The sequence below is a fragment of the Gekko japonicus genome, unplaced genomic scaffold (genome assembly GCF_001447785.1).
Source record: "Gekko japonicus isolate JY-2015 unplaced genomic scaffold, Gekko_japonicus_V1.1 scaffold1199, whole genome shotgun sequence".
NCBI lineage: Eukaryota > Metazoa > Chordata > Lepidosauria > Squamata > Gekkonidae > Gekko > Gekko japonicus.
The window spans coordinates 1-15,916 of record NW_015167086.1 but is presented as its reverse complement, the minus strand read 5'-3'; the positions used below and the strand labels follow the sequence as shown (position 1 = coordinate 15,916).

Sequence of the window (15,916 nt, the reverse complement as noted above, 5' to 3'; positions counted from 1 at the left end):
GACTTGAGGTGGTTCTGTGCTAATGCGAAAGAAGTTCTGCTTTGCAGGGTTGTAGAGCAGCCATTTTGTCTCACTGACATCTGAAGGGGTGGGATTGCTGCACAGGAGGCAAAAATATCGTGATCCACAAAGTCAGAGAAGGAACTTGTTCTGTGTAAGGTACACAGTATATGTTGCCTGGTTATTTATTCATTCATTTACTATCTTGACTTTGTCATCTGTGTAGATGAGTATCCACCCTGTGCTGTGCGAACTGCACTGGCTGCCTATTGAGTACCGGATCTGTTTCAAGGTGCTTACCTTCAAAGTCCTATAATGGCCAGGGGCCTGCATATCTGCCACAATGCCTCTCCCCCTATGAGCCCCAAAGGGCTTTATGATCTGCCAGTCAGCATCTCCTGGTTGTCCCCAGCCCCAAGGACGTCTGCCTTGCCTGGACTAGGGCCAGGGCTTTTTCAGCACTGGCCCCTACCTGGTGGAATGAGCTCCCATATGAGATCAGGGCCCGGCGGGACTATTTATTTATTTTATTCCATTTATATCCCACCCTTCCTGCATGGCAGGCTCAGGACGGGTTCCATCAGTTTTAGTAAACAATATACAATATACAAAAATTAAAACAGTTGAAACACCAATAAAATACAATAATATAATTATATAATAGTATAAAATAATATAATTCTATAATAATATAATACTATACACATTGTTTAGATATTTCTATACACATACTATAATAATTCTATACATATTCTATAGTAATATCATAATAAAATTGTATACACATTTAGATAGTTCTATACACATTCTATAATAATATAATTCTATACACATCGTTTAGATAATTCTATACACAGATAATTCTATGCACAGTTTTGTTTCTACTTAATCCTTGTTTCTACTTAAACCTAAGTGGAGACTGCTTCTTTGGGTAACATTGGGGCAGCGGTGGGGTGGGCGTAACCCGATGGGGCAGGCATGAAAAGGAAACCAAAGCCCATGTCGTAGAGGCAGTAGATATTGTAGGCAGTCATGCAGAGGCTGGGGAAGAAGGCCAGTCCAAATCCGAAGCTTCGGTAGGAGCTGCAGAGGAGCAAGGCCACCCAGTAGCAGAACCTGCTGTTGGAAAAGAGCCCAGCCAAGATGGGGTTGAGGTGGAGATGTTCCTGTGGGAGGAAGGTGGCTGTCACTAGCAGGTTGAGGCTGAAGATGGCAAACTGGCCCACAGAGGATGCAACAAACACCTGGTGGATCAGGATGGTTTGGGAGTAGGCAAACAGCGGGTCAAGGCTGTCCTGAGACAAGGCAGAAATGGACCAGAAGGTGATGCCAAGTAGGATAGGAAAGCCGACCATCAAGACAGAGCACATGCGAATGCGATGCGGCTGGTGAGGTTCGGACAGGTGGGAGCTTCGAGAGGCAGGTAGTAGTAAGACCCGTAGATGAGCCATGGTGCAAGCAGCAGGGCCACGAAGACGGAAGCCACAGCCTTCATGTGGTCGCTGGAGCAGCCATGACAACAATAGGAATGAGGGAATGAATCCCCCAAACCTTGGTGAGAAATGGGGTTCATGGCTTTCTCCTCCAGGAAGGGCTGATGCTTGTGCTGTTCGGACATGTCTAGTGCAAGTTGGTCCTGCTGTGCCACGAATTTCCGTGGGCTTCCCAATAGTGGCTAGAAAGTATCCAGAAATGATGCCTCATTGGACATCTTGATGGCTATGGTCTGCATCCCATCTTGAAGAGCAGCACCCTGCACCACATTGTTGGTTCCTTCCTGCAGCACAGAAATCGGAGGTTGACCCATCAGGTCCACTGCTACCAACTTCCACCATGACCAGACTGCAATCATTCTCCTCTTGGGTGTCCTCGTCCTCAGTACAGTGCAGCTCTTCCACCAAAGATTTGGGGCCATCAGAGATGAGGGACAAAGAGATCTGGGTGTCCAGGTCAAGAAAGGGGGAGAGGGAGAGGCGGCTGGAGTCGATGCCGGTTAGATGGCCAACAATGTCTGTGAAGGAGTTGTGGACGCCATCAAGCTCTTTGAGTGGGCGCTGGCAGGCGGGACTCTTTGCCATCATTGCGGCTGGGACCTGAGAGAGCTCTGGTGCCAATGCAAAGTTGCCCCTCAACGTTTATAGTTCTGCAGGGCCTGTAAGAGCTCTTCCACCAGGCTCTTAGTTGAGGTGGCAGGGGTTTCCCCCCCATTGGGCCTCCCCTTCAGCGAGTCAGATCTATGTTTACCATTTAGGGACCCCAATCTGAAAAACCTCATCCTATTAGCACGTAGGAATATTGTTGCATTTTTATCTAATGTATTTTTGGTTTGGCAGGGGTTTCCCGATTTGGAGGAGCTCCTTCCCACCCACCAGCCAGCTGGCAGGTGGGGGAAGCCCCGCTCCAAGAGCGACCACCCGGCCTCCTCCCCACCTCTTCCCAACAACGTTGAAACGCTGCTGGAGAGAGGCGGGGGCTGCGTGCCTGCACTCTAAACCCCGAATTTGGGTCTCAGAGTGCAGGCGTGTGCACCTCCCCCAGCAGTGTTTAAAGAGACCCTTTAAACTCTTCTGGGGAGAGGCGGGGGTTTCCACTCCCCAACGTGACGATGCCACTTCTGTGTGACATCATCACACTGGGAGCTCCCCACCACTTCCAGTAATGCCCCCTCCCCCCCAAGTCCCCTGCTGGGGATTTTGAGGGACCCGGCAACCCTATGTATTTTAATTATTTTAAAGTTTTTGTATATTGTAATTGATGGAACCCACCCCGAGCCTGCTATGCAGGGAGGGTGGGATACAAATCTAATAAAATAAAATAAATAAAATTAGCTTTGTTTACTGTCCACCTGTCTCACTGAGACTCAAGGTACATTATACAGTTAAAAGAAGTGTGCTTGCGCACAAAAGCTTATACCTTGAATAAAACGTTGTTGGTCTTAAAGGTGCCACTGGACTCAAACTTTGTACAGTTAAAAATAGTAAAGTCTCTGCAACATATTCCACTCACGTTTGTAATTCCCATTAATAAACCGTGTTCAGGCAAACTGAAACAAAATACAGAGACTCAAGACCATTTCCTTCCCCGCCACACCTTCCTTATTAAATAAATTATGTAAATAAAGAACAAAACCCCTATTTTTAATGTAATCAAAATGCTTTAGGCAGCTTTATGGGAAGAAATGATATGCCAGCAGGCTCAGAGTACACTGGTGGATTGCCTCTCAATTCTCTCTGTATTAGAGGGCGTTTAAAGGGGGGGGGGTCAAGGTTGGCAAGGCAGGGCTCTACATGAAGCAGTCTGGAAGAGACACACAGCTCAGCCAGGGATAGACCCTGCAGACCACCTTGCTAGGCTGCCAAACTATGTGATGGGTACATTTGGTTCCTGTGCTCGACAAGGCAGTAGTGATAAACTGTTCACTTGCTGTCAACACGATCCTGCTAGGGGGAACAAGCTTGGTGAGAAGACAGTCACCACCACCCTTTCCTAGCGTTTTGTAAGAATGTATGAAGTTATAATAAGAAAAGAAACACGAAACTGTGGAATTAGATAGAACTCAGGAATAAGTTCAACACTACATCTGAGTTTTAACAAAGAGCTTGTATTATGAAACTGTGGAATTAGAACTCAGGAATAAGTTCAACACTCCATCTGAGTTTTAACAAAGAGCTTGTATTTCTCACTCGCCATAGCTGTGTTGATATCCCACCCCCTTAATTATTTAATTATTTCAGGGAGTCCATAGCAAATTCCAGTTGGATCCGCTTATCTTGTGTCAGATTCAATTTTAATCCTACTTTATAAACAGTTGGGCATGGTCCTCACCCACACGGGTTTGAACTGTTTACTCTTCTCGATGGGATCTCTTTGTAAGATCCCCACCCCTCACCTATAAATGCATTGTGCATTGGAGAAGCGAGCTCTGACTCAGGGAAGTTTATGCCAGAATAATTTTTGTTACACTATTGGGTGTCTCTTCAAAATATATTTTGTATCATGGTGCCACCTAGTGGCCAGATGATATTGTCTCTTGGGTTTCCTCACATGATGCAGAATATGATGACTAGAGAGATCAAAAGCTGGTTTTGAAAGAGTTCATTACGGGTAAAATTTCATTTGCTTCACACATTTATTTGTCTCCCCCCTACAGACTGTATCTCTGAGGAAACACATGGTGTAAGTTTTTGAGCACCACTAAAATCCTTTTGTCTGAATAGAGAATAGAGGGATGAGTGTACCCCTCAGGCAATGAATGTCTCAGTAATACAATTTTCAGTTCTCTTAAAGAAAGGATCTGTTTCCTGCCTATGTTACGAAGAATGCATTTGTACTAGCTGTATTTCATGCAATCCATTACCTGTCATAATTCATAACTGAGCGTCGTCAATTCAGAGCCATTTCCACACCAGCTACTGTCTATTTCTGTCTGCAAAGACTCTGCCTCAGACTAAGAGCTTGAGGACTTTCCTGATTCCATTGGATTCCTTGGATAGCATGGATTAAAATAAGACTTTTTATCTTGGTGCAGAATGATGCCAACAAGCCCAAATTCACACCAAAAAGGAGATATTTCATTTTGCTTGATCACAAAAGGTAAAACTTAAAATTGAGGAAGAACTGCCTCACAACAACGGAAAAAGAGAACATATGCTGAGTGATAAATATGATCCTCTTTTAGGGTTGCTGGCTCAGGGCTGGGAAATAACTGGAGATTTTTGGGGTGGAGCCTGAGGTTTGGGGAGGGGGGGACTTCAGTGGGGTAAAATGCTGTATTTATAAAGTGACCATTTTCTCCAGGTGAGCTGATCTCTGCCTCCTGAAGATCAGTTGTAATAGCAGGAGATCTCCAGACACCATCTGGATGTTGGCAACCATATTCACTTTCCCTAGTTCACGGGACCCCACCCTTTTTGAGCCTGTGAGCATCTTTGGAATTATGACACATTGGTGCAGAAACAAAATGGCTGCCACAGCTCACCCTCAGTCACACCATGAAGGTCCTGTGGTAGAAAAAGCTGCCAAAGCAAAGTTTTAAAAATCTGCACAGCCAATCAAATCTCGAATAGCTAATCAGAAGCCTTGCTGGGCAAAAGCCTCGCCTTACTGCAGCTACTTTCTAAAACAACTTGAATGTGTTAATTGGCTAATGGTGAGATCTGTGCTCAGTAATGTAACTAGACAGGAGAGGGGAATTAGGAGGGACACCAACATCTTCAGGAAAGTTCCATCAAAGGAGACTCCTGATTGGATTTGAGACACCACCTGGTGCCAAAGGGCAAAATGACTATAATAAGGCAGCTATAGGCCATGGTAGTATGCTTTGATATGTTATGCTACATCATGATGTACAGCTATGAAATAGAACATTTTAGTCTATATCTTGGATTCTTATGCTACAAGAAGGTGTGATATTACTTTTTTAAACTGTCCAATAAAGCTTTATATATTTTACAAAGGTCTGCTTTATTTGTGTGCATTTAACCTTGAGGCCCCACAGCTCACCCTCAGTCACATAGTGAAGATCCTTGTGCTGTGGCAGAAGCTGCTGCCAAAGCAAAGTTTTAAAAGTCTGCACAGCCTAATCAGAAGCCTTGCTGGTCAAAAGTCCCACCTGGCTGCAGTTACTTTCTAAAACCACTTGGTGGGCACCAGAAAAGTTGTTGGTGGGGGGGGGAAGGGAGCATTCTGGGAGTGGGGGGGCACACAACATTCCTGACATAATTCCATCACACAGAAGTGATGTCATCACACCGGGGACATCGTGCTGCAACACTATGGTATTTTGGGCAGAACTCTATGGTTACCACCATAACGTTGCCCAAAGTACCAGAGTGTTGCCACATGATGTCCCAGAGAGATAATGTTACTTCCATGTGACATTGGGGACATCATGCTGGGTTGTGGCTGTTGGGGGTGGGGCAGGAACCCTGCTCCCACCTGGGACCTGGCAACCCTAAAGGATGTCCTCACTCTGTTCCGCAAGCTTGTTCTCCACAAGATTCAGGGTGTGTTGACAGACCTGCACAGTCTTCACATCAAATCAAAGGCAAGATGTGCATGAAACAAAGGGACACTGAAGCAGAAGGAGACCTCAGGAGACTCAGTTAATTTAGTCAAATGAATGTAGATTTGATTGTGCCTGAGAAGAAGGTGAGAGGAAGCTGGTTACTGGATTTTATCTCTTAAAATCAGTCAACGGAAACTAGTACAATCAACTCTGAATTTAAATTAAAAAATGAAGGTATACACTTGAGATTTCCTCTGTCGTCCATTGCCTCTTTAGTCTTCTTCCTTCCAAATTCATACCATCCTCTTTCTCCATCCATATGCATTTTCCTTAATTCACATTTCTGGCTTCTTATCGCCTTCTGGACTGGCCGGAACAGAATCATTAGAAGGGTGACCTGTGGCAAGAAAGAACGTCTGGAAAATGAACCTCCCACTGAATTAGATCAGATAACCCAGAAACAAACGTGTTATCATGTGACCACCCAAACAACCATTTCCTTTCAGTATTGATGGTGTTAAAAGGAGTGAATCGTCAGAGGTTCGTTCTCAAAAGGTGGCAGGTCCTTTATATGGGCATGCTCAACACCATTAATCCAGGGTGCTGGAGGGGGGACTCTTTCACGCACTACATGATTAGCCAGTTTCATCCTCTCTTCTGCAGAGGGAGAACTAAGATCTATCAGTAATTCATGATTAACTAAAGACTGAGGTGACAAATGGGCAGCTCTGTTTGAAAGGATGCCTCCTATGCTTTTAGGCTCTCCTCTTGTGGGATGAGGGTCTGCTGATTAAGACTCGGGTTGTGAAAACAGCAAGAAGGACCGTACAATAACAACAATTTGATAAAGTAAACATTAAAAGACAACATTTATAAAAATTAATCTAAAAGCACCCTACGCCTCCCCATCAACAGGGTGCTCTCCATTTGCCCAGGTTCTGGCTGCCCCCAAACCTCTCTGAAATAACTCTCTGTGGAGAAAGCCAGGAAGGCAGGAGCCAGAAGGCTGCCCCGGAAGCAGCTACTGAAAAGGTCTGAGCCTGGACTAGGGTTGCCAAATGTACTCACCCCTTGGAGCGGGGGAGCCTCACTGGGCTCCGGGAGCTCTTGCCGGATGCGCACGCGCGCCGGCAGCACATCACAGGAAGTTATGTGCTTTGTGCTCATGTTGGGGGCATGGCCCAGATTGTCGAGAGGGAAAACCATATGGTTTTCCCTCTCGACAATCTGGGCCATGCCCCCAACATGAGCACAAAGCACATAACTTCCTGTGATGTGCTGCCGGCGCGCGTGCGCATCCGGCAAGAGCTCCCGGAGCCCAGTGAGGCTCCCCCGCTCCAAGGGGTGAGTACATTTGGCAACCCTAGCCTGGACTGTAGCTGAGCATGGTTTGAGAGGGAAGGAAACACTGCCACGCTGCAAGGACTGTTAGATTCTCATTCCTAGCCTGTAAAAGAGATTTGTTTTCATCCCTTGTATTTTTAAGCTATCTACATTCCCAAAATGACTAGAGCCACTGGGACGTTTTTGAAGGTAATCTTCATGGCAGTGAAATCCTGGCCAGCCACTCCAGTGTGAGCTACTGACAGCCACCACAGTGTGGCTAGTTAAACAATGTTTGAGGCCAGTGGCACCTTTAAGACTGACAAAGTTTTATTCATATTGTATAAGCTTTTGTGTGCACCCACACTTCCTCAACAAAAAACAGAAAAATCCTAGAATTTCAGGACTATATGCAAATGAGAAAATCCAAACCAGTAGGCACTCCTATGGAGGCAAACTACCTGAAGCAACAAGGGAATGAAGAACCTCTAACCAGCAACAAGCAGTTGTTGTTGTTGCACAGTTGAGTCCGGTGCTTCGCGACCCCATAGACCACATCACGCCAGGCCCTCCTGTCTTCCACCGTCCTACGGAGTTTGCTCAATTTCATGTTCGTTGCATCTATTACACTGTCTAACCATCTCATCCTTTGCCATCCCCTTCTTCGTTTACCTTCAATCTTTCCCAGCATCAGGGTCTTCACCAGTGAGTGCTCCCTTCTCATTTGGTGGCCAAAGTAACAAACAGTACAGGGAAGCAATTGAAAGACTGCTGTACATAAGCATGCTTACACACTCTGACATCACAGCAGCTGCGGGCATACTATGCAGAGAAACAACGTCACCAAGTAAAAGAGACTCGAATGCAGTAAAAAGACTTGCCAGATATCTTCATAACACTGCTCATCTAAAACTGGAATTACCAGCAAATGACAATCCCAAATTGATGGGATACATGGATGCAGACTGGGCAGGAGATACTACAGATACTACAGGAAGTCAACCAGAGGACATTTATTTTTGTATGGAAATGGACCAGTCAGCTGGACCAGCAGAAAACAAGAGACTGTGGCGGTAACCTCCACAGAGGCAGAGTTTGTATCTGCAGCAGAAGCATGCAAACAACTAAAGCGGATACCACAGTTAATGCAGGACTTTTGGATGGAAGAACCCAGACTAGTGCAATGTTTTGAAGATAATCAGGGATGCATAAAGCTTGCACAAACCGAAATAATTAATTCAAGGACTAAACACATAGATGTAAAGTGTTATCTTGTAAGATACATGCAGAAGGAATTGTTGGAGTATTGCTAGGGTTGCCAGGTCCTTACCTTATGCCAGTGGGGAGTGGGAGGGAATTTTCCAGGAGGGAGGCCCCCAGAGCACTATGACATCACCCGGAAGTGACATCATCACGTCGTGGACATCATGTGGTGATGCTCTGCTATTTGGGCAACTATGGTTTGTAGCAGATTTTACCACAGAGTTTTGCCCCCAAAGTAGAGCATTACCACGCAACATCACTGATGTGATGACATCACTTCCGGGTGACGTCATTGCATTGTTGACATTGCACAGTGACATCACTGCTGGGGGTGGGGACAAGCCCACAAAAATGGTGGATCCCATCTTACAGAAAATATGATTGCAGATGCACTTACCAAGCTACTTCTGCATGAAATGAATCTTGGGGACTTTGCACACTAGACCTTGAAAAGGGGTGTTGGAATATGCAAGTTCTATCATGCATAGATAAACAAAATGACAAAAACATCCTGCAGAGGGCAGCAGAGGGGACAACTAGTTAGCATGGTGAGATTAGGGACGTTTTACTATTTTCAGATAGTCTCCTTCTTGGCTCCTGATTGGCTTAGTTAGGCTTCTTTCTTGCTCCTGCTGAGAACTATTAGTTTACTAACTCCCTCCTAGCTAGTTAGACCAAGGGCATCAAACTCATTTGTTATGTGGGCTGGATATGCCATAAATGAGACCTTGTAAGCCTGGGCCATGTGTAATGTAATTAGGGGTCATTTTGTAGAAAAAGAGGTGCAGGAGCTCATTAGCATAACTCATTAGCATAATTTATTTGCATATGCCACACCCCCTGGTATCACCGGAAGTGTGTCAGAAGGCAACACTCACTGCTCAGGCTCCACTGGACTGTTTTGGATTGCTAGCTAAGGTGGGGGGGACGCGGAGATCCTTGTGCTCCTCGTAGCCCAGGGCTGCTGGGAGCAGTGGGTGGGGCTTGTTGCATCTGCCTGCCCCCTGGGCTCTTTACTGCCGGAGCTCCACTCCTGTGCACTCCTGCAGGAAATGACCCCTGAATGTAATGCCAGGTAGCGGACATATAAACTTTATAAAGGACACAAACACAATTAAAGATTTTTTTAAACTTAAAATAAAAACATGCTTAAAACATTAGCACTCTTGCAATATTTTGTTCATTTAACAGTCTCTGATAACTGACACCTCTTGTTCTGAATTATTGCATCAAAACGTTTGTATTGTAGTAATCTTGAGTATGTGGTTCAGGTGTGTATCTGTAATCTTCAAATCATGAAACGGCTAGGCGGCATTGCAATCTTTTGTACATAAACTGCTTTGTGTGCTGTTCAAGAACACATGAAGGCATGATGATGCAGAGTGAGGGCTATGTTTTTGTCTACAAAACTATAGTCTTCCCAGAAAAATAACTGCAACTCCTATGAGGCACTGCAAGGATAGAGAGACAGCCATGTATAGCGGTCAGTATCAGCCTGCTATCTGGGAAGTCTAGGTTCAAAATCCCCAGTCTACAAATGAGATGTGCTGGGTGAACTTGGTCTGGACACACACTCTCAACCTAATCCACCTCACTGCTTGTTGTTATTCCTCATTTAAATAGTTCAAATTGCTTTTCTACTAAGAAAGACTGGATCATGAGGGCATGAATACAGAGATAAAGGGGAGGCAGACCCAGTTGCACCCAGGAGAATCACAGTATAACAGGCCCCAAAACACACACATACAGCATAACGAGCCCAACAAAACACACACACACACTGTAGCAAGGAACACAAAAGCTCATACCTTGAATAAAACTTTTTTGGTCTTAAAGGTGCTTTGTATCTCTCCCATGCGATTGAGGCAGCCAAGCAAAGGGAAGGACCCTCAGCCAGTGGAAGGGAAGAAAGGCTTGCCTTTGTCTCCTCTGTGATTGAGGGAGCCTGGCCAGAAAGCAAGCTTTGGCTCATTCCCTTCCTCCCCCAGGAAGGAGGAGGGGGAGGAGCCTCAACCAATGCAGAGAACAGAGGCTTGCCTATCTATCTCTCCTGTGCGATTGAGAGAGTCTGGCAAAGCAAGCTGCAATGCAGGAGTAGCAGAACTGGAGAAGGAAGCAGGAGGGAGCCAATTGCTCAAGGGCTGGATAGGAGCCCTGCAGGGGTCAGATCCAGCCTGCAGGCCACATGTTTGACACACCTGAGTTACTTAAGACTTCCTTCTCTTTCTCTCTCCTCTTTCCTACAAAGTTGGTTCTCTTCTTAATAAACCAACCTTCTTCTTTAAACAGCTTGTGCTCCGCTTTACTGCATATCTACACTCTGCCAACATTAATCGCCAATTCACAAATACAATATTGATCCTCTCCTTCTCACTGCAAACCCCCAACAAAGGAACGTGGGGCTCTGCCCATTCCTTATATAGTTTTCAGATCCCATGAAGGTGAATGGGAGCTCTCTAATTGGCAGCCAGCAGTGCCTGCCAAGCTTTGGTGGGCCCCAATTGTCATTTCCAAGGCTGGAGAGAATTCCACCATTTCCCAGACCTGTGGGGGATGTCCATGGAGCATGTGCTTCACTGAACATTGTTTCCCAGACCCTGGACTGCCCCAAATTTGATACAGATCTTGCTTCGTGTCCCAGTTCATGCCTGTCCCTAGTGGAGATGGAGGCAAAGGAAACAGAGACGAGTCCTGCACCTTCCCCTGACACACGTCTGGCACGACACAATTTTGGTGCAGGAATTATAATGGAGGGGGTCAGTCACTATCCTAAGCAATTCCAGAACAGCCTTAGCATTGTGCTATCAACTCTTGGGTGACCCAGATTCCAACTCAACCACAGTTTATGAGGCAATGTCTACCTCAGGGAATGGCTTTGGGTCTCCCTCCCCCTTTCACGGCCTCAACTCACTTGGGCATAATGCCTCTGATAAGGGTGCCCTCCAGAAACAGCAGTGCTGGGCGGGTGAGGGCTTCATGACTTGAGGTGGCTCTGTGCTGATGCGAAAGAAGTTCTGCTCTGCAGGGTTGTAGAGTGGCCATTTTGTCTCTCCGACATCTGAAGGGGTGGGATTGCTGCACAGAAGGCAAAAATATCATGATCCATGAAGTCAGAGGTCTATGTAAGGTACACAATATATGTTGCCTAGTTATGTATTTATTCATTTACTAACTTTACCTATCTCACGGAGACTCAAGATGGATTACAATGTTAAAAATGCAACCAGTAAAATACATTCCTTGGTAAGGTCCCCACAACATATTCCATTCAGCTTTGTAATTTGTAATTAGAGTACTGATTTAACATTAGTTAGAGCTGGAAAAGCTTTCATCACTGTCAACATGTATCTAAGAACCTGGGCCTTGTTAATGGCACCACAAACTAATAGGGCTACCATTTAAGATCCTCCACAGAGGTCGTGACTCACATAACCCTGACTTCCAAAATTAGGCAGACAATGACCAGACCAAAGGCTTTTCCGTGGGGAAGCCCCAGTTGTGGAATATTCTCCCTGGATATAGGTGCCAGATATCTGCTCCAGTGTCTTTTGGGCACCCGGTCCAGCCAATTTTATTTCCCCAAAAGACAAACTTTCTTTTTTGCTTTTTGCTGCATCTGTTATGTGATTATTATTTTTTTTTAAAAAAACCTTTCTGATTTATTGTTATTTCATTCTTCTGGGAAAGTAATTGTTTTTAAGCTTTCACTAGTTACTAGGGGTGTGCAAAAATAATAATCCGGTATTTTTCGGGTTCAGGTTCATTGGACCTAAAAAACATTGTTAAATACAGAATTGCCCAAATACCAAAATTTGAGAATCCCGAATTTTTCTGGTCCATTATACCTAATGGGGCAATTGAAGGCAAAGACAAATCCTCCCTGGAGTATATTCAGTGGTCTGGGGGGCCTGTTTTTTGACGTAGAGGCAGCAGATCGGCAACATAGCTGCTGGAGCTTCTTGTCAAAACAACCCCCAAGTTTCAAAAAGATTGGACCAGGGGATCTAATTCTGTGGGCACCCAAAGAGGATGCCCCTATCCTCCGTAGTTTCCAATAGGGGGAAATAGCCAAGCAATACAAGCCCTGCAGAATCTCTGCAATAAAGTGTGTGTGTGTGTGGGACCTTTGGAAGGCCAGCAGCAGAAACAGTGCAATGTACCCAGCAGAACCAATGCCACTGTGGCAGTGCCAAAACCCAACAGGAGGAGTAAGGTCAACCCAGAGAATCTCTGAACTAGAAACTTTGGGGGGCATTTTCGCCCCCTGAGTTTTAAAAATGTCATATTTCCCCCTCTTCCATCTTGAAGGGCAGGAAGCTAGGTCAATCACCTGCCATGGAAATGCTAATAGATCTGGGGAAAGAGACAATGAGATGAGCCAACTCACACACCCTCCTTCCCCAGGCAGGAGACAGAGTTTCCTAACTGAGTAACCTAACTATATAGACCTATGAAATATAGTTTTAACCACTGTTCCCTCTAAGCTAAGTTAGTGTGAGCCAGCTCACAGTTTTTTAGCCTCCGGCTCACACATTTTTGTCTTAGCTCAGGAAGGAGGGCTCCAGAGCAAACTAATTTATGCAGTAGCCAAATCGCTCGCTCACAACTTTGATGCCGGTAGCTCACAAAGTCGAATTTTTGCTCACATGACTCCACAGCTTAGAGGGAACATTGGTTTTAACTATTAATAAAAGGTATATAAGGTATATGACGAACATATAAGATGGAAAAATTACTAGGCTTTTAAATCCAATTATGAGGTCAAAGAAATTGAAAAGGAAAAAACATAAGATTGTAATCCCCTATATATGTTATTTGTAAGTTTGTTTATGTCTATGAAAAATTTAAAAAATGCATGGTGTTCATGCGCCTTTGCTGGCCCACCTGAAGTAAGGCCAGCCCAATACACAGAAGCCCAGTAATGCTTTGTTTTCTTCCAAAGCCAAGGGCAAATCCTTGAGAAACCTTATGCAACATTTCCCCTCAGAAAGTGAGAGGGAGGGGATTGTGTGTTCACCCTGATCCTCCTCTCTCTTCAGGAGCAGTATACCAACCCTCACTGACTCAGTGGAGTCAGACACACACAGAACAGGACACGCCCCCTCCCAAACCCAAGAACTAGGCCTGAAGCCTCAGTCTAGGCCACACGCCTCCCCCCCAATCTCAAGGCCCACTGCAAAAAACAAGGCAAAAGCCACAGAACTCCAAACTCCAACAACATGAAACCAGAAGTCTGCCTACTAGAACCAAACTAAATGGAACGCCAGGGGATCCGTGGGATCCCGCCGCAGCGTCTCAACGTTGGAGCGGCTCTATTAGCCGCGCTTTTGCCTCGTGGTTTCCCTGCCGTGTGGCAGGGGCCAAAGAGAACCAAACACTGGGCCTCAGGCCACAGCCTAGGCCACACACACCCACAACCCACCCACAAGGCCCAAAGAACAAGGAACAGTAAAAGAAGGAAACTTCTTTTTTAAAAATACTGTAAGTCAAACCCTTCACTGTCTTCTCCAGGTGGGCAGGATCCGATCCAAAGTCCAGGAGATTTTCAGGCAGCAGGAGTCAGGCAGGCTCAGAGAGAAGCAGCGGTTGAAGCAAAAAGCCAGGCAGGCAGCCAGTCCCTCCAAGCCAAAGACCTCTCTCATCCAGCCTTTTGAAACCAACAAGTTGACAGCAATTGCAAATGCAGTTTGCAAACCAATGCAATGCCATTTGCAGAAGCAAATTGCCCTGATTGGCTCAAACCTCCCCCAAAGGGGCTTTAGCCAATGGTCCTGCAGAGATGCCTCTTCCCTCTCCCTCCTGTTGCCATGGAAACCAGAGCAAATGGTAGGAAATCAGAGAAAGGAAATAAGGAAAGGTAAGTGTAGCCCTTTCAACTTTATAGCTGCTATTAGACGCAATTAGAGAATCCCAAATAAAGCCAGATTCTGTCCTGCTTGATTCAGGGGTTCTCTAATCTGCTATACATATAGCTTCTCTAAAGTGCATTCAGCTTCAGAATTAGTGGATAAATGCTGGCAAGGCATTAAATCAGTATTTTTTCCAGCTTGGGGAAGCCAAATGGAAACTCCTATTAGTTAACTTGGAAGTTTAATATCGAAAGGCAGAAGAGAAATGGTATTGTCCACAAGAAGGGCATAAAAGTCAGCATGGTGGAATGGTTGGAGTGAGGTACCCAGGAAATCCATGTTCAGATCCTGATTCTGGCATGAAACTTGCTTGGGTGACCTTTGGGGCCTCTCTCTCTCTCAGCCTAGCTGCCTCACAGGGTTGTCATGAGATTAAAATGGACAAGGGGAGAACACTGTGCACTGCCTTGAGCCCCTTGGAGGAAAGGTAGGATAAAAATGCACAAAAGAAGAAGGAGAAAAAGAGGAAGAGGAGGAGATTGGAATTATACTCCACTCTTCACTACCTGAAGGAGTCTCAGAGTGGTGTAAAATCTCCTTTCCCTCCCCCTCCCCACAACAGACACCCTGTGAGGGAGGTGGGGTTGAGAGAGAGAACTGCTCTTGAGAGAACAACTCTGAAAGAACTTGTGACTGACCCAAGGTCACACCAGCAGCTGCACGTGGAGGAGTGGGGAATCAAACTTGGTTCTCCCAGATTAGAGTCCACGCTCCTAACCATGACACCAAACTGGCTCTCAAATGTCTCAATGAAACAAATTCAATGAACCAATGAATGTAGTTAAAGTTATTTCTAGCTGCGATTTCCTCTCACAGGTGACAGACACTGGCATGTATTTAAAGTAGATGCCAGTTCCTAACATGTTCTGTGACAGAGAAACTTTAGGGAAGCACTACCTTCTGAGCCAGGGATGATGAACAGGCATAAGTAAGCAGTTCTCTTACCCGCTTCTGGCAAACTCCGCCCAGTATCGCATCACTCGGGGGATTAGCTCTAACTCTTCCTCTGTGTGAGTTACATTGGTTCCTGGTAATAAGGTCAGAGTTCCAAAAAGGTATGGGACCTCAGATCCATGGTTGGACCCCATCCATTCAGGCCAGATGGAGCCATTGCTGCGATGGGTGAAAGTGTAAGCATAGACAGGGCTTCCAGTCTTTGCCATCTCTGAGGCAATTTTGTTAGCTGGACATACAAAGTGGCAATCACCCCAGGCCTGGGACAAGACAGAACGATACCGTGCTCGGCCCTCTGGTTCAGCTTTCATGTACCTCAGAAAAATGGATTGGATGAAGTCTTGTGTTGCATTGCATATACGTATGTTCAGCCGTTCCAAGAGCTGCTCCCAGGTCAAAAGTGTTTCGTTGAAAACATCTAACAAAGGAACAACATGGAAGGTAAAGACGGACCCTTCAT

At 45.6% G+C, this 15,916-nt stretch overlaps 1 protein-coding gene across 1 annotated transcript; it reads right to left on the bottom strand.

The window, feature by feature from the left end:
• Positions 1 to 6,342: 6,342 nt before the first annotated feature.
• Positions 6,343 to 15,874, bottom strand: LOC107111805 (acetylcholinesterase-like; the record flags this gene model as incomplete). The annotated part of the gene is made up of 3 exons (XM_015412841.1): positions 6,343 to 6,404; positions 11,505 to 11,668; positions 15,448 to 15,874. Coding segments are annotated over 3 exons (653 nt in total), but the record flags the coding sequence as incomplete, so codon positions are not given.
• Positions 15,875 to 15,916: the final 42 nt, after the last annotated feature.